This window comes from Diorhabda sublineata, chromosome 1, assembly GCF_026230105.1.
Source record: "Diorhabda sublineata isolate icDioSubl1.1 chromosome 1, icDioSubl1.1, whole genome shotgun sequence".
NCBI lineage: Eukaryota > Metazoa > Arthropoda > Insecta > Coleoptera > Chrysomelidae > Diorhabda > Diorhabda sublineata.
In genome coordinates this window covers 9,669,961-9,692,757 of record NC_079474.1, presented here as the reverse complement: position 1 = coordinate 9,692,757, position 22,797 = coordinate 9,669,961, and the positions used below count along the sequence as shown (strand labels likewise).

Here is a 22,797-nt window from a genome sequence, read left to right as displayed (position 1 = left end):
CGTATCTTAACCATCTTGTTCTGTGTGCTCTAACTATTTGTGTTATTTTCGGTATCATCATTCTCTGTTTGTACACTTTACCAGATATTGTCCATGTTTCTTAGGCATAGTTAACTGCTGATTTAACAATTGTTCCGTACACTCTTGTTTTTATTGCCCTTGAAAGGCTTCTCAGTATTTTTTATAGAGAATCTTCTTGGTATTCTCAAATTATGTTGTCTGCTGAACATATTTCGGATTACTTTGACAATTACTTGATACACGCGAATCTATTAAAGTAAAAAAAATTGAAAATCATATGGAATTTTCTTTATATTAATTTTGACATATATTGAACTGTATGTTCAGTTCTATTTGAGGCTGAGAAAAGCATTTGAGTGCCTAGAATTGTAGAAATTCATGAGACAATCTCACAGATCCCGTTCTACCATCGATATCCACTGCAATACCCCAAAATACAGAAAAAATGTCTGTACCTTGTTCTGCAGAGTTGTAAAATAAACCACTCTTTCAAGGTAGCTATCCCCAATGGAAATTGGAATCTGTACTAAAGATACTGCACTTGTTCGACATTCAACTCAAATTATTAAGAGTCATTTAATATTATTGGCACCAATTCGGAATTAATAATGATATTTTCTTGATGTTAATATTTGAATATTCTTTTAAGAAATTTTGTTTAAAAATTTGAAGATGTGTTTAATTAGAATACAATGTATATATACTTAAGACTCATATTATCTTTTTATGTGGTACAGTACAAATTGTATTAATGGCAGAAATGAAGAAAATATAATATTGACTGAGAAGCAATTATCAAGAATATATTCACGCTGTCATTACTACATATTAATATCTTATCGAAAATTTGTTATAGTTCTCAAGTGAAGAAAAAATATCTGGAACCTATCCAGAAACAATGTTTTATTGAAGTAGTTTTTTCTTAGAATCCATAGAGCTGAAAGTTGTCACACTGTAATTACTTTCATGATTTGGAATTTTTGCGTTATCAGAATGTATATAAATATGCACATATTTCACTCTAATTTGAGATTTAAAGATAATATGTCGTAATTGAATTTGAAAGACGTTACCAAGGCCAGTATACTGATAACACGATAAGGGAAAATATTTTTAAGTTGACAAACAGAAAATGCATTTTTAAACATTTCGACTCTATTTAATACAAATCAATCACAAGTGGATGATCAATATTTTTTTAATATAACGTGTACAATTTTTATTTATTTTCATTGAATTGTTTTTTTGGCATTTTTCTTGTTCATACTTATTTCTAACTAAAAATAAAATGACAATCATCAGCAAAGGTTTCTGAAAAGGTCCGACCTCAACTTGAAAATGTCAGCACTTAGGTATATCCTCTTATAGACAATCAATTTGATGGAATATTTTGCATTTTTTAACATAACACCAAATGTTGGTTATCAATGTACACCATTCGAACTTGTTTTGTATTAAAATTAGGACTTTCCATTTCAGTTGGATCATATATTGATATTTGGATGGTGTTATGGTAAATAAGTAACATAAACTTATTCTAATTATTCTTTTTGTTGTCATTATTTTAATTCACCTTTTGTTATAAACATTACAATCAGTTTTTTCCCAGTCTCTGTAACTATGTAGAATTCAAAGCCATCCAATATTATTTTCTACAGGGTTAGAAACTTCCCGATTCCCGAATATCTGTGGGGACTAGCTTCGTTTCTCAAAACACATAAGTTTACCTTCTGTCTTTTATTGAGGATGTTTGCCCTTTATCTTTCTTTCCAATATTGACGCTTCAAAGTTCACATTTTTTTTAATAACGTATATGCATCTTATGGCAATCCAGACATTTTGTTTTTTCCCTCATCAAATTTTTGATTGATAACAGCTTGTTACAAATTTTCAACAGAAACGGAATTACTTTCCTTTAGGTTACATGTCAGTTACTATATGGATATAATTTTTTTAGTAATTAAAATTACCAGAAAGATAAAAATTGACGTTTCGACAAATTAAAATGCCGCTCAAAGGACACCAGTTCCATGATGAAGAGACTGTTCAAACTAATGTGATGAATGCATTGATTTGGGAAACTGACTTCTAGGACTATTTCAGAATGATGGGAACATGTGATTCAATCAGATGGTGACTACTTTTAATAATAGTCTCTGAAGATGGTATGGAGAAAATCAGTACAATAATATACAGCAAATCTCGTATGCATATTTCGTGATGGTTGATTAGATGAAAAAATTTATGATTTGAAAATAGATTAAATTCACAAAATTACATGTGACGACTGTACATCAAATTAAAAGCTCTTGAAAATGAAGTACTCACATCCTCCTATTAGTAACATAGTAGAACGGAATGTTCATCAGATAACAAATAATGTATATTTTATTGATAACAAATTCTAATGAAAAAAACAGTATATACACTCTTTGATTCTTATCAATGGTGTCAGACCAATCGTTCTTGGTAAACAATTGATATGAACAATTAACAAGAAATTCAAATTCAACAGACTAGATACAAATGATGATATCAATTAAAAAAATTGTTTTTCTATTCTTTAGATAAGATGAGTCTCGGTAGAAAACCGTAGATGTCACAAATTTAAAAAATTAAATTATGCGCGCCAGGAGGTTCATCAATATCGCAAATACGAAAATGTGGAAAAGTTCGTGAACTTAGGGACTTTAAAATACTGATTACTAAACAGCTATTTATACGCTGGTTTACCAGGTGTGGCAGTTAAACGGTACAATTGCAGTGAAATATTTTGTTTTGAATTCGTAGATTTTCAATTATCTACCACTCCCTCGTTTGGAGCACAGCCTATTAAAATACGAGTAGGTTGAGATCAAATTATTATCATTTTACAATGATCTTTAATAATGGTACAAAAGTGCCTATCCGAAACCAAAGCTACAGGACCTTGACACATAAAGTGCTAAGGAAATAACGTTTCCTATATTCACCGCTAGCGAAAGGAGTAGATCAAGTTTGCCATTTTGGATTACTTTTTATGATTGATCATTGGTTACACTTAGCGATAACATAGCTTTGGCGTAATTTATACAATTGAATAGTTGTTAGAATTTATTGATCATTTTTTATTAACTGTTAATTTAAGTTGTTAATGCTTATTTATTCTCTTACCATCTAATTTTTATGTATTTTGAATCAATTTACAATGCATATTTGTAGTGCTTGCAATGTTCCAACACAGCTAAGAATATTGAACTGAGAGTTCTTCTAATTCAATTTGTGAAGATTTGAGTTTCACATGATTGGTATTTTATGGTTCATATGAATTATTTTTTTCTATTGTTTTCTGACCTAAAATTTCTATTATCATGAGCATATCAAGGTAATCTATAACACTAGAGTAATTAGTTAGGAAGGAATTCATGGTAAGTCACACTACACTAATAACGTAGAACAGCACATTGATATTAGACTGACTTTGAAGATGTTTTTTTGGTTCCGGATAGCGGATGCGTTACGTCACCTATAAAGATGCTTTCGACAAATGTAAGGTCTTCAACTAAGTTAAGCATCTCTTTTATTCCCCGCACTCGCCTTTGCTTTGGCAAGTTGTTAACGACTTCACGACCTTTACCTTTAACTCCTTTACCAAAGACAAATTCACATAGTAAGCATTCAGAGACAAAACATACAATAATTGAGATATGGCGCTCAAATTTCAAATGTGTCAGTCCGAATGGAAAAACCCTACTCGAGAATTTGAAAAGTTAATTGCCATATTTTCGTTACTATTTCGGATTTTGTGCATCCCATTTCAGTTTTGTTTTCTTTAACAAAGTTGTTGTAGCTAATAAGTAAATTGCTTCCAACTTATGTATGAATTACCTCTGATTTTAGAATATGTATTTTTTGTTCAAACATATAATATCTATATTATTTTCGACAGATAGAAATAACCTATTATTTTACTAGTAACAAAATAATGAGAAACGATAGCAACGTCTTATTACGGGCGTTGTAAACAAGTATGCAGGAACTGTCATTTAATTTTTATTTAATTTGATTTTTGTCAGTTTTGAAAAGTGTATTATAAAAATATCTCAAGAAGAAGAATTTCAATATATTATTTTTACGCTTAAAAAAAAAGGCAGTGCAAGAATCTGGGCTCAACAATAATGATAACCTTCTACTCCTAGTAACATAATGTACTATTTTTAAAAACCTATTTTGGCACCTTAAAAATTATTTGTTCCAATCAATCAATGACGTTTATATAGAAATATATTTTTTGAAAATATGTATACTCGTAGATAAAATAAATGTTCTTGGAATGATATATTTACACCCCACAAAAATTTTTGCATCACTCATTATTTTTTAAATATTTTAAATGTGTTGCCTGTTTTTCGAATTTTATTATTATTACAAATTAAAACACCAATAGATACGCCTTTTGTAGCATTTATTTTATATCAGTTTAATCTACAGAGGACAAAAAGTTTGATTTACCAAAACATAGAAAATATCAAAAAAATTGTACAAAACATCTATACAAAAAAATGAACGGTGCTTAAACTAAAACCAGCCAATGAATTTCTAATAGCGTGTGTTGCCGCTCCTAGCTCTAATTACAGCTTCCATTCGTCTTGGAAGGCTTCTAAATAGGCTCTGGACGTATCCATGCGGCATGTTGAAAAGAACATCCTAGATGGTCCCAGAAATGCTCTATTGGGTTAAGGTCCGGGCTACGTGCAGGCCAATTTAGGGTAGGTATCTCGACCTCTTCTAAATACTGCCGAACTACTCTAGCAGCGTGTGGACGAGCATTATCGTGCATTAGCTCAGAGTTGTCACCGATATGAGGTATATAGGGGGGGGGGGTTCTAGGATATTAGTTATGTACCTGTCAGCATTTAGTCTTCCATCATTCACTGGTACTAACTTCGTGCGACCCTCGAAAGAAATTCCTGCCCAAACCATGATAGAGCGACCACCAGAGCTTTCAGTTTGACAAAAATTAACCTGATCGTGCCTTTCACCACGTCGCCTATATACTGGTACAGGTCTATCTGATGAATACAGACAAAATATTGTTCATCCGTGATTAAAATATTGGACCAATCTTGAATTTTGAATCTTTGAATTTGGCTACTCGATGTTCTCTGGTAAGACGAGGACCTCTAGCTGGCACTCTGGCTCTTATACCTGCTTCTCTCAGCCTATATCGAAATGTTTGTAGGCTTATTCGGTCATTACGAGCAGCCAACAGATCTGTTTGCAGCCTTCAAGCGGTGGTATGCCTAATTCTTAACGCCGTTAACCTCAAATAACGATCATCTACTACCGAAGTTACCCTTCTGGGTCTTCTGGTTAGCTGCCCTGTTTCTTGGTAGCGAATAACAACTCTGGATATGGTGCTTTGTTGAACTTCAATTACCCCGGCGACATATCTTTGACTGCGGCCATCTTGTATGAGCGCGATGATTCTAGCGGCTTCTTCATTCGTCACATGCCTTGTTAAACGTTACAACACATCCATTATTAACAAAATAAATTTAAATTTTCCCTATACAATTTGCTTAGAAAGTTCTCGATCGAGAAAGAAATGATTTACTCGAGCATTTTTGCTTCCAAAAAAATTTGGTAGAAATTGTGATATTTTTTGCCCATAATAAGAAACCAGAAATATCTATTAAGTTGATACATATACAAATTGTCCCAAAAACTAAAATTGAGTATTAAAAATATCCTAAAATATCAGTGATGCGATAATTTTTGTGGGGTGTATAGTTGAACATTCTTAAAGAGTTATATGAATAAAAATTCTCCAAAAGATGTATAGATGAAATTCCCCCAAATAAATTTTTTTACAGCTAAATGTAGTTAACATGTATTGTACTAGAACGAAATATAAACAAATAATTTTAAGTTCACTGTTTTCTAGAATTTGACACTTTCATTTTTCCAGCTCAGTAAATTATAACTTGTAAGAAATAATAATTGAAATTTTAGCTATCATGCGACCATGATATCACAATTGAAAACATCGGTGAAGCCCCTGCTATTTTATAAGCTATTCTTACATATAGTCGGTACCTTATTTTGGATAGATGTAACAAAAATTGATTATTGTTGAACGATTAACTCGAATTTACCACGGCCGTAATTACAACTTCCGAGTTTTAAGTTACTTTTTCCTATACTTAGACGGCAAACACTAAACTTTGTACAAAGTGTACTCAGGAGGATTTAGTTAATTGAGGAAAGTGGCGTATTGAAATTTATTCTCATTTAACAAAATAATCAAATTCATAAGTTTCAAAAATCAATATTCAAATGTGACATAAATATGAAGTATATATAGAACTAGGATATTGGGATTGCAGTAAATTTGTAAATGAAGACTCTTCAATAACTAGGATGGTTTCCCAGATGTAATATTACTAAAACATGATTGATGAATAATACATATTGATTATGATTTCTGAAATCACTTAAGTAGCCAAAGCACAAAAAACCATTTAAAAATATGTAAAATATTGTTAATATATTAGAATGATACAATAAATTTTTCTCAAAAATAGTGTGATACAAATATTTCAGAATCATAAAATAAGATTGAGTTGAGAAATGGAATGCGCCGGAACTATAGTACTGACATTTGACTTTATTTGAGGAAGGATGTTGAAAATTACAAATATTCGATTATTCCAATAGAAACAATTAGATTGGTTAGAGAAACTTAACCGAGTTTAGTTAGTAAATCGGCCACTTCAGAATAGAAAACCCTTAGTGCGTGTATGATACGCACTTGTGTAAAGAGTATAGTGGGGGAATACCCTCCACAGATCCAATGACCATTTACAGTATAGAATCAGCCCTAAAAGCTTCTAAGTTCTGGGTCCTATTTGTCATCAGTTCATTGATTGTCAAGTTAAATTTAATAAAGTATTATTATGGTTAAAATCATGTGATTCCCGAGAATCTAGTAAAAGAAGAAAATAGTAAATTCCACTATGATGGTTAATACCTGTTTTTTTCTTGATACAGTTGTAAAGTTCAGAGATGTAGACCATTTCTGGGAAGCTTGTTTTTGTGTTGTGTTTATCAGTTGCCTGCAGTGTCAAAATCCATCTGATGATCATTATAAATTAACATGTTTAGCCAGTGCACATGTTTCAGAATGTAGTCTGCAATAGCTTTTTATGAGAAAAGATTCTATTGGGTAAGGATCTTACGGTTTGACCGATATATTATTTGTTAGTCTTAACAAAGTTTGTTGCGCCTAGAAGTAATCTCTTTTATAAAGGTAGAGAAGTATTAAACTTTGTATAATCTAGATAAAGCGTTGACTTTAAAAATTATTATTTATTTATTGCACAAATCGTTATGATTCTGAACGACATACCATTCAAATTGAACATCAATTTCTTTTCCATGTTCCGAAGTCATTCGATTGTGCGCCAGACAACAGAACTATAAATGACAAAGAATAAATCGTTTTTTTCTCATAAGTATTTTATTTTTTCTAATTCCTAATTTAATAGTAGTAACTGACATTGGATTCATCTAAAATGAATCACTCAAAAGAATCCTTGTTTGCATATTTTCGTGCAAATCAAGGTTTTCATCATCAGTTTTCAATACGTTCGCCATTATGAATTATTTTTCCACACCGATTCACAATATTTCAAAAAACAATATTTTTAATCTTGAAAAATTGATAATATAATTTATATTTGAGTAAATATGGGTAAATAATCTGTTCGATGAAATTGATTCATGGATGATTCCCCGAGGTGAACAGTCAAGATGATGAGTATGAATGAGCCCCTAGAGAGCAACGATATAGCACAAAAATCAAGAATAAGATGAAAACAACTTATATTTATTTATTTCATAAGATAATACATATAAGAATATCATTCATAAATTTGTAATTTTCCGTTAAATCAACTACCATTACCATCAGGATCATTGAGCCATGGGTAAACAGCTGGGCATTGCACACAAGATATCATATTTCTATCTTCGTTACCCTTCTTCAATTGACACTTTTGTTCGTGGCAGTTTGCTGGATCGGAAGGAGTGTTGTCACTGTTAAATTCTGATACTGGTACTGGATTTTTTATGAAATCTAAAATCTGAAACGAAACGAAAATTATAAATAGTGCAAATACTCAGCGACATTACATGCGTTACACCCAGAAGGAATAACTTGACAGTCATTTTGGCATTGATCAATAATGAAAAGATGTAGAAAGACCCCTAAAATTTTAATGCGCCGTTAACAAGCCAGTCCCATTACCTAATTAATGCAGAGAGTTCATTTCTAAATTGTATTCGTGCACTTGGAATCGGCGGTGGAAAATAAAGTTTGAACGAGACAAAGTCGTGAAATTATAAACAAGCAAGAAGCAGAAGATGAAACTCCCACAATAAAGATCTCTTGAAGGTATATTCGATTTTATTTATCTTTAGGTTGCACTTTTTGATATTTTAATATACAAAATTTGAATGTTCCAAGGTTAAAGATGCAGTCAATAATATGAGTCTTATAACCATTACGCAGAACATCCTTTAGTTTCCTTGAATAAAACTTACGTTATTCCTCTCATTCACACTGAAAGTATAGTGTACCAATACCACTGATAGACAAATACATCTATTTCCAAAGGCGTTCGTCTTATAATAGTAAATGCTGGAGGTGTACCAGCGTACCCCTTTCATATAAACTGAAAAGTTAATACCTAATCTACAAACCGGAAGTATAAGTGATATTGAGAATGCGCCTTATGATAACTATTTAAAAGAGAAATTACCCAATCTTTGCAATAAGAAACACCTTTCATTTGACGAAGAACCAGAAACTATACCCCCTCAAACAAATACATAAACCTAGGTAGATGATGATCCCATTACCTTCAAGTGTCACAGCGTATTAAGATTGCCTCCTTACCATCCTGAATTGGTATGGACAGCAATGGAAATATATGCTGCTAAGAAAAATTCAACGGATTGATATTTTAAATAGCCATTCTGATATAAATCCAGACACCGATAGAACATCTACAAGTGACGGAAGAACTTTTACGAATGAGTTAAAATGAGGTTTCATCGTGGGTTTAGATCAAGCTGTTTATTATTTTAAAATTAGCAAGCGATTCATGATTATTGTAAACAATTTCAATTATTTTCAGTTTCATTCACTCTTTTGTCTAATAATACTTCTCGATTTTTTAAATGTTTTCATATAATTAAAATCAAAAGATAATTGAAATAAATTATTATTTTTTCAAGTCCTACTGATACTTTGTTATCAATTTTATAACACATAACAATAGTTTACTATAAAATGGAAAAACATATTTTTAAAAAAACAAAGAAACACAAAAAAAAAGAACAATCGTAAAGAAGGTCTATATCTCATTAATTATATGTTTGGTATGTTTAACAAAGTAAATCTACAGCTGCAGAGTGACGATCTGATCACAATTAAAATAGAATTAATGATATTCGCCTTTGCAAACAGAAACATCCTTTACAAATAAAATTTAACAAGAAAAGAATATTCACAGAATACCCAAGTTGACTAACTCAACCAACCTGTAATTTTTTTCAAAGTAATTTGGTAATTATGGTGTGATGTATCAGTTCATATTGGGTAAGGGGCCTTTTGGCCAAAATATTTGATCTTCCCTAATTTATTGCCTTTATTGATTTCAAAATTTGGAATAAAGTTGTTAAGAAGTTTCTAAAATTGTATTGCAGTTTAAAAAGAAAAGTTCAAAATTTGCATGTATCAACTTTTCCATTCTATTTAAAACGCACTCTATTGAATTTGAAATAAGAAAGCAAATAATTGCTATCTCTATATAAAATGGTATATAATAAAATTAAATTACTTACTTGTTTCTGACTGACGAAAAAGACGTCGGATTTATCCTTCATGTTGTTCATGAATTTGGTCAAACCTTCAAAACTATTAGTAGTAAAATTGAACCAATATGAATCAATAGATAATGTCATTGGGGTCTTCGTAGTAGTTCTCACTTGCTCTATCTGGTCGGTCAACCAATTAGCGATATCATCAGCACTTCCACTAAAATCGTGGAATATTTGTAAAATACCATTCACAATACATGATAATAGTTTACAAAACCATAATATTTTATACGTTCGTTACAACAAGAAATTTCAAACTAATCCGAGAAGAATTTAGGATTTTGAAATGAGTAGATATCCAACTTTTGCCGTGTGTTGTTGGAATACATGAATAGGTTTGTCGTATAAATGTAAAAATACACCAATGCTAGTATTTTTACAAAAAATTTGGAAATGCAGTGATTTGTAAATGAGGTTCTTTCAAACCAGTTTCAAGTTGTCTCAATTGTTAATTGTGATTGCCTCAACTTCCATTTGTTGCCATCCATCCTTTCTACCCAAAAAACTTTGTAAAATTAAAACAGAAAACATATCTAGTCCTATATTTGACTCTGCTCTTTAATATCTAACTGTCATAGCTGATTAAATCGATACATAAATAATGATCGCAATCAGCAGGCGTAGAGGTAGCGGTCAGGAACATGTTGAGAGTTTGATGTCAAGTCTTTTTATTTTCTGTCGATTGTGAGTTCATGACAGGTGTATTTTCAACATAAATATGAATAAATATATTTTGGTTGGCTTTATTAAACTTAACAAGTGTTACATTAAATTGTAAATGTGGTGGTAGTTTGTCTAGTTCTTTTTTTAAGAAATACGGTATATTATCATTCAAAATGAAATTATAGAGTATAATTATAGCTCCAATTAATTTTTCTCATCTTCATAAACGAATTGATTCATTTTCTTATATGAAAGTTAGAGTTTGATTATAGAAGAGAGTTGATTTAAGGAATTAACTTCCGCTACCACTACCTAGTATAAATCAAAGGCCCCCCGAAGCATGACGTCCGCTCCAGAACGTGTTGAGTTTGCAGCGATGTGTTACCGAACTATTCTGCTAGTTTTATAACAGCTAAACAATGGTTTCGTTCAATGAATGCGGCCAATGTCTCATAAATATTGATAGAGTTAATCATCTTATTCCAAAAGCCATTTAATAACCATTTCCACGAAGTTTAACTTTAAACACCGCTTTAGCAGCTAAAAAATCATATGGAGACATATAAACACGAAATGAGGTAGACGTTAGATCGGCGAATTGATATACTATAAAATCTCACTATTCCATTTTTCACTCGTGATATAAATCAACACTAACTGTTGTTGATAGTTGATATGAAAAGAAAAGACAGAACTTTTAACTTTTTTTTGGAGATATTGACCATGAATTGGTTAATTCTACAATCAAGTGAATTAAATACAACTGTGAATAGTTTCTGCTTTTTTTTGATTAGTTCAACCAATCTTGTACCTACCTTTGTGACTATATTCCTCATACGACGACCAGTCTCATCCATAACACAGCAGCAGAACAATTATCATATTCATGCCTTGTTATGTTTACCCCGTAAATATCTCATATAACCAATATGAACAATTTAACCCATTTTATTTATCCTGCAGGTTCTCGAAATATTCACATTGAAGGAAAGAACAGAAAGAAACTCAAGAAATAACGGATTTTTAAACTGTGAATAACAACAATAAAATATCCCATTTTTGTTGAAGCTATTTTACATTTATCTTTCTCTATGTTTAATATGGTGGTCCTTAATAGGGATAAAAGTTTTTCATATATTACCTGATATCACAGGAAGCTAAATTATTACACCCTGTACCATCTGATGATTGCAAATCATTAATAGGTAAAATCCAGAATCCAGGGAACGAGCCAGTGGGACATTCAGCTCCTAAAAGGCAAGCTTGTGTGGATGCATAATCTAATGTGTACGGGAAGAACCTTGAAGATGGTAGAGAAGGCCATGAACTATCGTAACTAAGTTCAGCAGTAACATAGGCTTTAATTGAATTGTCACCAGCAAGTTGAAGTTGCGGTGTTCTCGCACCAACTATGGCTTCTGAAGGAATGTTAGCGTATTTTGAAATAATTTGCTTCTGGCCTTGAAATTCGGCAACCAAAACGTCTTCAGATGCTGTTCTCCAATAAGATTGTTCACTATTTTTGCTGTAATTCGTTTATACATTTTAAAGTTTTGTAAATTAATATGTTTATAAAAAATATTCTTATTTTTCTCGTACTTCAAATGATTTCACTCTACAGATTATGTACATGTATACATACGTTATGGAGTGTACTGCAATTTCCATTCCAAAATTGTAAAGATCGTTTACTCTTCTATAGTCTGTATATTCATGAGGAACAAAGAAAGTGGCACTTATTCCAGCTCCATCCGGATTAACTCGATCTGCATCTAAAAGTAGTGGAACCCATCTATTTGTATAAAGTTCATCAGTTACGGCTTCGTCAAAAGCTAAGCCGATCAGCTGGAAATAAAAAATCAAATCTATCAAAAAGAAAGTACAAATAAGAATGTTTATATTTAGTTTATCAATGGTGTTAGAAAACATCGTCAATTAAATGAAGGTGCATTAGCTATCGACCTGTGTTGTGGTCTATCCCAATGTCTCGTCATTTCTCATATTCATCATTGAAGTGAAGGCAGCAAACAAAACTCAAGAAAAATGATAAGGCAGAGAATTGAATTTTATTACATCATGAAAATTATTGGTGAGGGAATAAATGACTAAATGCATTATGCATTTTGGTGCAGACAATATCAATTCTACAAATATTTAGCTATAACTATAAAATATATTCTAGCTGAAATGACCAAAATCTCGATGGTCTAATTCTATTAGCACGTATCTTCACAAAAAAAATTTAAGGCCAGTCCATTTTACCCTTATTCTGCCATGAGTCGAGATACACCATTGGTATTGGAAACTATTTGCGTAAAAAATTTGACAATTCTAATAACCCGTAGAGCATCATCAACGACAATCCGTTTTGTTGAGTTTACATTTAGATTTCACGTATAATGAAATGTTTCTAGGGACATTTGGTCCAGGAAAGGATATGGTTCACGATTGGATAAAAACAATAAAAACAGCATGAAATTAACATTACTAATTAACTGGTAATATAGGATACAAGAATAAGTATCGAGAAACGCAAAAAAGCTAAAGGATTTTGATAGTTTGACCAAGATATCGTCTTAATTTTCCTAAAAATTTCCTCTGAATTGAACCTAGAACGTTTTTATTAAACACTTTATAAGGAGAGAGAACCGAAAACGATTTTTTAAATCTATTTTTAAGCGTCTTTATTTTCCAACATCTTGTGAAATTAATTATTAAGCATTGAATCAGCAGAAAAATAGGTGCGATATTTCTTTTGGATTCAAAACCAAAAACCAAAAGCTAGCAAAACAGGGATACATATTGTGTGTGAATTTTCGGACATTAAAAACTCAGCTGTACATTATTTTACTGTTTATGACAAACACACTCTCGTTTGTAAGAACTAGCGGCTGAACTTAAACGAAGACAATCTGCATTGACATTCTCTAAGAGTATACTGAATTTTATTAAATAAGAGTACAATAAGAATATCCCTATAAATGTGTACTCAGGCTGTTTTTAACAAAACGTAACAGTATTATCTTGAATTCCCTTCTTAATCAGTCTATTCAACTAAAGTACATACTAAGCAAATATGCTTAGAGACAAGTCACAATCAGATGTAGTGTGCTGTCCGCTCACTTATAGAGCGCAATGCAAAAAATCGTTTCTTTGAGTTACCAAGTGACTAAACTGCTATTAACGTAGCATATGATTTTCTTAGATTGTGGAAAAAGAACAACTTGGATCTACAACACACTATGACCAGGAAGAAACGTAAGCGAACAAACTGTGACTTCAGAAAACAGTTATTAAATACAAGATATATTTTAACGGCAAACTTTAGAATCTTTTGCCATGAATCCTTAAATGAAATACAAGGCGCTTCATACGCACAGATAGAGCAAAAAAAGTGGAAGAGAAATTAAGCAAGGAAATTGAACGCATGTGGGCTAATTATTGTCATAGCATACCTAGAAAAAATTTTGATACTCATAAACCAAGAAATGCTTTCCTATAAAATATTGAAACATACAGTTACGGAGTATTAGAATTAGACCATCGTTATATGTTATCGAAGCATGAATATTTTCAATTATAAGTTATTTGTGTAAATACGTATAACTCACTTGAGGATAATTGTCGATATCAGAGCCAAAAGGTGATGTTGCACTTGAACAACGGCATTCTGGAAGGTTGCAGACATCTGTTTTGCAATCATCAGCTTTATCGCTGATCACCAACTGGGCTAGTAAAAGAACAAAAACACACACCGAACGCTTTTGATGCCTCATTTCAAATACGAAATTTGAGTTGATTTCTTATACTTATATGTATTTGTATATATACAAATCTAGTACATTAAGGAGTAGTGGTATCCTCTTATCGCTTGATGCATATCTATCGACAGCTATTTTGAATAGAATTGAGTAGAATACGTATTATTTGCATTTATCTTATATTTTTGTTATCCAAAAACTTGAAATTTTTAATTTTAAAATTTTTGTTGTAACTATTGACGCTTTCTGCATATTAAAAAAATTATAGTAAACCAAATTTATCTCCCTTTTATTTGAAATATATATATATATGTAATATATAATCATGAGCCCCTGTCTACTCAAAAATCTAAAACTGATTTTCTTTTTCTTCTTTTCATGAATAAAATGGTCCGATTTTTTAATGTTTTTTGTCAGTTATTGCTCGGTCCTTTCTTTTTGTCTTCTTTCAAAATTTCTGAGATTCTGCTGATTCCAGCTTCTTATAGGTCAACCTCTCTTCCTTTTGTTATTTGATTATTCTTCCCACATAGCTTCAATTGATTTCTGATTTATCATTTTAGCCATGTCACACTTATTATTCTCTTCTGCTTGCTATTCTGTTTGGTAATTCCCAGCTTTCACTACCATGTGTTAATCTTGGTCAGTGTACTGTTATTATGGTTTTGCTAGTGATTCCTTTTTTTCTCTACGAATGACCTTGAAAGTGCATGATACAGTTTCGAGAACCTTTCTTTTAATTTTGTATCGTATGTTTCTCCTCTGTGTATTGTCATTGTATTGCTTAAATATTTGATCATTTCCACTCCCATTTTTCCCTAATATCATTGTGTTCAGAAATTAAGTTTCTTCTTTGCTTAGTACTTATGACTCTTCAACTTAATCTTCATATTTCTCTTCTTTAATTCTCTTTCCGATATCTTGGGGTTATTTATCGAACAACATCAGCATACTACTCAAACTTCTTTTTTTTATGCTTCAATCATATCATCCATCCAACAAAGGACTGAGTGGCCTTGTCTATCTTAGTCCATGCTTTATTTTGAAGCTTTGAGGTTCTGAGATGTTTTTCCAGATGTAACTAGCCTCTCTTGTTGGCAAATAAAATTTTGATTGTGTATTCAACAGTCTTCGAGGTCCATTTCTTTGTTTCTGGCTGCCCTAAACTGTTTCTTGTTTGTTTAAAAAGATACGTTTCATTTATTCATACAAAACATGTACAATTATTCGTTTGCAAAATACTAAATAGATACTAACTCGTTTGTAACATTTTGTCTCAGTTTTCAGAAAAAGTTGAATTTATTGTAAAATGATTAATATATCCATATTTCCCAATCGAAGCCGCTTTTAAAATTTTGTAAATTGAGATCTATAATAAAAATTTCGGAAGTTATTTATTTGAAATGAAAAACATCATATCTTACTACTTAGAACTGCAATATAAATAGATAAATATATTAGCTTATCAGATAAAACCAATTGTATTTCAAGAATTTACCTAATCCTGTTCTATATTTTCTTGATTATAGTCTATAAAGAAGCCAATATAACCAAATAGCGAAAGTCAATGCAAATGCAATCTATTTTTTGTGGAAAAAAAATGATTTGCCATTGAAAAATTTTGAAAATGACATGTCGATACAGTAAAAGATCCAACAATTAAAGACTTTAACTAACTTCCCTCACTATATAGCTATCAGAAAATAAAACAAATAACAATATTATGATATTATTTTATATTTTCTTATATCATAATATTTAGATATTTCAAAACACTTGAAATTTCCTCATTAATACTTTTTTCGGGAAGTTGCCTAGAAGGCCTCTTCCTTATAAACCATTTATAGCATCTACTATCGTATTTATCAAGATGAAGTGGTTAGTTTATTTCTATTTAATTTATATTGAAATAAATATAAAACAATAAGCAGAACTAGAATACTACTACTCTTCAAGTACCACTGAATGGTGAATAGTTAATGGAAATGAGGCCTGCAAATAGTGGAATCAAATCACAATATGTAAACGACTATTTCAATGTAGGATTACAGGAAGCAGATTCAGTGCTGCCAGATTCTTTCAACCAATATGGATAATAGGGTCATTGTGCTAATTTGGAAGAAAGACGTAAAGACCTCATCAAATGTAGCCTAATCATCCTAATATTATAATCGATATAAAACTTCTTCAAAATTCGCAGCATTGTGGAGCCCTTTCTAACCCTGCGACGTACCAAACTGGCCGGTGATGTATCCCCGCTGGAACGAAGTTTGGACCTAAGATGTAGGGACCAAAGGAGGGTGGAGAAATGTGAAAGGTGCAAAGCACTGTCGTACGAATAGTGGAATCCAAATATCATATAAAAATTATTACATTACCAGCAGATTCTAAACAACACTTCAAATAAATATAGGTTGATTACATAAAACTACTTTTCCTATTATCCAAAATTTTTTTCTGGGAAATACTGAATGTTTATTGTAACCTAACCTGGGAACCTTCCTCCTTTATCCGGGCTTGAGGCCGGCAGCATTACTACTGAGCTACTCATTCCACAAAGCAACTATGCAGGCGGAGAGAGGAATAGTGAGGATTGCACGAGACAATTCACCATTGGGAAGAAGAAATATGCGAAGGCCACGAAAAACATGGAGTGATAATCTTACCATCAATTAGGCAATCTGCCTAAATGGAGTAGGAAGAAGAAGAAGAAGACATTTTTTAGTATACTAAGGAATTTTAACCCGTATATATTCATCAAATTACATATATAAAGATGATTTATTGATTTTAAATCCATATTTTTGTCAGATAATATTATGAAATTTAATCATTCATATCCTAAAACCATCTACTGAGTTTATCAAATATTGAATTAGTCTTAGTTTCATAAAAGTATGTCACATTGAAAGTCATTGAGAATGATGGATTAGTCGATAAAAAACGTTAATATCTGGTATTAATTAAGATGACTTCTTATCTTTCATTTTCATAATTACAGGACATAACTGAATTATTTTACTACTGATGCGAGTTGAGAGTCTGACGAACATCTAACCGGTTAACCATTATTTATCTCTATTTTCCTCGTTGTAAATTGAACCAGACCAATTTTTGCAAAGAATTTTGTAAAGATAGTTTATTGACCCCATTAATACACATAGTATAAAATATATATACAGGGTGATTGATTAGTGGGATAAAGTTCAGTGTCTATTGTCCTTTGAGACAACAATTTGAAAGTTTGAGAGATTATAGCCATCATTAGTTTACACATTTTTAAATTATTCACACTCTACACTATTACAGGATGTTCCAGAATGCTGTGATATATCAGCTTGACTTAGTTAGTTGGAAAGAAAATACAGATATTATACAGGAAACTAGTTTTTGATATCCTGCGTATAAATACAGTTTTGAAGAAAGGGGTGGTTTAGATTAGACTACAAATTGAGGTGAGCTCCAGTCTAGTTTATCAGTCTTCTCTGCAAAGTTAATATGAGTTATAGTGGTTATTGCAATGACGCAAGTGAAATAAACTATAGCGGTCAATTGAATGGAATTTTGGAAAAGTATGAAATGGCTACCAATAACGAAACACAGTACTTATTATAATTAATTTTATACAGATATGTGTCTTCAAAAACACGATAGATAGGCAACGTATAACAAGTTGCCTATCTAAAATCGCACAGATTTTATAAATCTACTTTTCCGACCAATTAAATCGGTCATGCTTTTTTTGGTGTAATCTACTGTCTTGACTATTTGTTCAATCCAGGAGTGTAGTAGTATGGTGGATTCAAGTTTAATTTAAAATCATGAATTGATACAGAAAATCTAATTATTCTTTATCAGCGACAAGGTCTGGGAAATGTTGTTCAAAAACGCACAGATAATTTACTCGTGTATAATTTTTCAGTCAGTATATGGCAAATGCGTTTTTTTGATATGCCAATGGCCTTTTCAATCTCTCTAACCTCAGAAACTAATATTTAATGACAGCTCAATATTTCTACTTTGTATTGGCCTTAGACAAAAATAAGAAAGATAATCACGATTTTCAATTATTCATAAAACTATCAATTGATTCTTTCTCTAAATGGTAAATTTAAACACATAATTATAGATGGAGCCGCTATAAACGGGTCGATCACTATTGAAATTTCATTGAATTATTCAAAAAAGTTTATACGCGGAGATCTTGAGCACAAGCTTAAAATCCATGATGGATACTGTTGTAAAAATTGTCAACTCTACGATGTCTAGCTATTAAATAACGAGACTGGTTACGAAAAAGGATTTTATTATAAAAATTATTCTACATTTGAATGCTCTCCTTCAATATACCCCCCTCCCTTCGCTAAACACCTTTCCATACGTTTTTTCTATTGATCGAAGCAGTGCTGGAAGTCGGAAGTCTTCTTTGGTGAGTGCCTTTAGGAGCTGTGTTGTTTTTTGCTTCACCGCTTTCATCGACTCAAATCGGGTCCCTTCAAAAGCAAATCTTTTTCTATTCTTTCAAGGAAATATGAGCAGACCCGTTGATGCAAGAGCTTTTGGCCAGGAATCAGATTTTTTGGCACCAACTTTGCACAGACTTTTGTCATGTATAATTATTCGTCTAAAATTTTTCTAACCGTCTCTTCATCGGCGTTTACAGCTTCGACAGGTATCCAGAGGCTCATTCGACGATATACACGCACAATTTGATTGATTTTGGTTACTGTTTCCGGAGTTGAAACAGTCACAGGGTGACCTGGGCGCTGGTCATCTTCAGTGCTCTCTCGGTCAATACTAAAGCGCTTACACCACTCTAAAACACGCGCCCATGGGCCTCTTGTAACAATTTATAGCATTCAGTTAGAGTTTTTTTCAATTTATCGAGAAATTTAGGATTGATACATTGCTCCTGTTTTTCGTCGCACATGGTTTTCGGCATGAGAAAAAAACACGTTCGTTTCAAACCGCTACTGCGCAAATACTATAATAGTGGCGGAAGCGTGTTTTGGGACGTGCATAAACAAGATATCTAGATACCCAACGCACTACTCGTTTTTCACCCCACCTGTCTAGGGCGTCCTATAGGCGTGTAGTATCGTTATTTAATAGCCAGACTTAGTATTGCTGATCGTTATTTATTTCTCACAGACTATTCAAATCATTTGTACCAGAAATATTTAGATATTTTATTACACAGCAGTATACGCTAGCTCAAGAAAAATGAGATCATTTACATTACAAAAGCTTTCCTGAAGTAGATAATAAAAGATTTATTGGTAATTTGACGTTCCTAACTGATGGTACAAATTATCTGAGTGAACTAAACTAAACCTAAAGTCACAAGAATCGGGTCCAACTGCTCTAGATTTGTATGATTCCGCGAAATCTTTTTGAATGGAGATATATGTATTTATTTGCGACTTCACCTCTCATACATATATGTACTGTTCAAATCCAAAGTGTAAATCAGACGAAATACTGAATTGTTATGCTAGTTTTTCAAATAAATTTATTTGCTTTGAAAAAGTCATTAACAAGAGTTTCAGCATTCAAATCGTCCTATATGTGTGAGACAGCTAACAGAAAACGGCTTTTGTAAGTAATATAAAAAGTAACTAGACGTGAATCAAAAATAGAAAAGAACAAGGATAGCAATGAATTTTTTTTTTAATTTTAAATATACAGTCTATGGTATATTTTTGATCAAAATTTTGTTCATCATTTTTTTATTATGTTATAACCTTATTACTTTTAACAATTTTACAATATTCTTTATTCGCATAAAAATTATAGTTTCCTATAATGACTCGTTGGCTTCATACAAAATTGTATATGGGCAGAAGATTCTTGATCTCTGGTCTATATCATCTGAAAATGTTTTGAAAACGTTGATTTCCATTCTGTATGCTCAACATTATATTTCTATTTTTCAAATATAAAAATACAAAAGTCATCAATATAAGTTGATCTCAAACGATTGCATGTCAAGTACTAACCGTAACCGCACTTGATAACAAAAGTTATGAAATAATAACATTTGACATTAATGAATTTATTTGACATTAGTGGGTTATTTATTTCCCGTTAAATGCGGCAGAAAATATCTTGTATTTACCAATATAAAATCGTATTGTCCAAATTTATCTTGTTTCACTAAAAGTTCAGTCACTATGACCTCAACAAGCATCAACGTAGGTTTGGGTGAATCTACAAGAAATTCAAGTAGAGTATTGAAACCACCGGGTGGTGCACAGACAAATATCTTTGGTAATACCGACAACGAAGCGAATACAACAAGAAAAGATGCTGCCGAAAATACACCAGCAAATACTGCCTCGTCACAGACAAATTCAGAGAAGACTCCCGAACTAAATAAAGAACCACCAACTCCTCAACGAAAAGGACGAATCCCTCCAGGTGGATATTCAACAAAACTTTGGTGAAGTTGAAAGACCATAAATACTTTGTAAAAACATGTTATTTATTCAATATATTTGATGATGACTTCCAATTCTAAGAGATATACTTTTGATATGGAATATTTCTATGATCTTATCTCCATTGCAGATCATTCTTTAAATTTACAAATTAATATTTTTCTGATTAAAAAAATACTAGTATAATTCATTCACACTGTTCTAAACACTGTTCTATATTTTACAAGTCGTAAAAGCTATATTCTCCGTAGTGATTTAGATTAAGTTGTAATTTCGAAAACCATTGGCGATATTCATACTGAACACACCAACCCTCAACCAACACGCACAATTATACTATCTGGCGTACTTTCCAATATCCAAGTTATCGTCTTCAGATACTGAAGGTAAACTGTACTTTGTCTCTCAGACAATATCTTGATTATAGAAACGCGCGTATTTATGAGTGTTGGTGTAGTGGTAGTGTGTGAATAGTGTGTTCAGTAAGTGGTTTAGGTTTGGAAGGTGTTTAGCTTCTGTTTCTGAGATGACAGTATGAGCTATCTTAAAATAATTTGAATTAAGCGCCATTAATAAAATTTTCCAGTATTTTATGGGTTAAAATAAATAACATTGTCGTAATCCACCTTAATTTAGGTATTCTTTGACCTGACCATAGCGGGTGCGTCATCTGTATTTATCGTAATTAAGTCTAGTTCCCGTTATCCAAAATATTGTGAATTGAATTCTGATGGTGTACCTTCTCTTCTTGTCATTACTTTGAATAGAGAATATGGATCCATGTGGCCTTGGTCGAACTTAGTGCCTAAAATAAAGTGTCGCCACCTTTGTGATCATACTGTCAGCTTTGACGGATAGACGCGACTACAAATCGCATCTTTCAAACGACAATTATTAAGTTTGATCTCATTCCTTCTAGTTTCTTATTAGGATTTTTTCAAGTCAACTACCATCTAGACAATAGCATCGTCCTCATTCGGTTTCCGTTGTCTCGGCATAATTTTTAAATCTTTATCAGAATCTTCAGATTTATCAGCAGAAACTGCATTATTTTGACGTTTCAATTTGTACTTTGACTTCTCCTGTTTTTGAGATAATTTTCTGTTTTAAGGATTTCCTGTAAGACAAGTTTCTTTTAACGACACGTTCTATCGCCTTCTTCTTAGTTTTATGATAACGAGGTAATCACAATGGATGCTTAGGGACTGGAGATATTTCGAAGGGTGAACAAACTTCTGGTTTGAATCTACGTCTTCTACGTTCTTCTTTGATAGTTTCATATATGGATTTCTTCATTTTTATATACTTTCAATCGCCCCATGAAGGACTTATCCAAAAGCTGCAGCTTGTACGTTTGGTGAGGAGGCAGATATAAAATCGATAACTTTGATATTGTGGCTGTTGATAGAGCGCCGTTGAGAATTAACAGAAGGGGGCTTTTTTCATTTGGTTTAGTGTACTGGATGAGGTGACAGAATCACTGGGTGAAAATAGAGGACTGTACCAAATCGGATGGGTGTGCAGCTTCTACGGACTCAGGAGAAGCTGCCCTTCATGAACTTAATAATTTCATATTTGTCTTAGGAAAAATAACCAAGGGAGGGATGAAGTTTCCGGTCGCACTCATTCAAAAAATAACTGTAATCAGAGCCTCTCTCTGTTGAAGTTAGTGAAGCAACTTGACATTTGACGACAACTCTTTCTTTACAAAAACCTACAAATCTAAATGATGTCCCCATTGACTTCCTTATTGACAATTTTGGATGTCGCTTCAAAAAATCAATCCAGGCTGCCTGCTAATCCAGATGTAGAAAATGGGTATTTGATTTTATTCCTTATGGCCAATTTATAAGCCAAGTGCTTCAGAATTAACATTGTGAGTCCGAAAATGTGTACTCCAGTTTTGAAATAAAATCAACTAGTAGCTTCTCTAGCTCTGGTCCTAAAGCAAAATTTATTCCATGCTTAGTTGCTACAGTCTTATC

At 32.1% G+C, this 22,797-nt stretch overlaps 1 protein-coding gene across 1 annotated transcript; it reads right to left on the bottom strand.

The window, feature by feature from the left end:
• Window positions 1-7,870: 7,870 nt before the first annotated feature.
• LOC130445270 (chitin deacetylase 8-like) lies at window positions 7,871-14,520 on the bottom strand. Its single transcript, XM_056780835.1, has 5 exons — window positions 14,223-14,520; window positions 12,254-12,456; window positions 11,753-12,136; window positions 9,913-10,105; window positions 7,871-8,147 (listed from the first exon to the last, which is right to left on the bottom strand). Exons 1-5 carry the CDS (start codon window positions 14,385-14,387, stop codon window positions 7,956-7,958), a joined length of 1,137 nt encoding a protein of 378 aa, XP_056636813.1. The 5' UTR covers window positions 14,388-14,520; the 3' UTR covers window positions 7,871-7,955.
• Window positions 14,521-22,797: the final 8,277 nt, after the last annotated feature.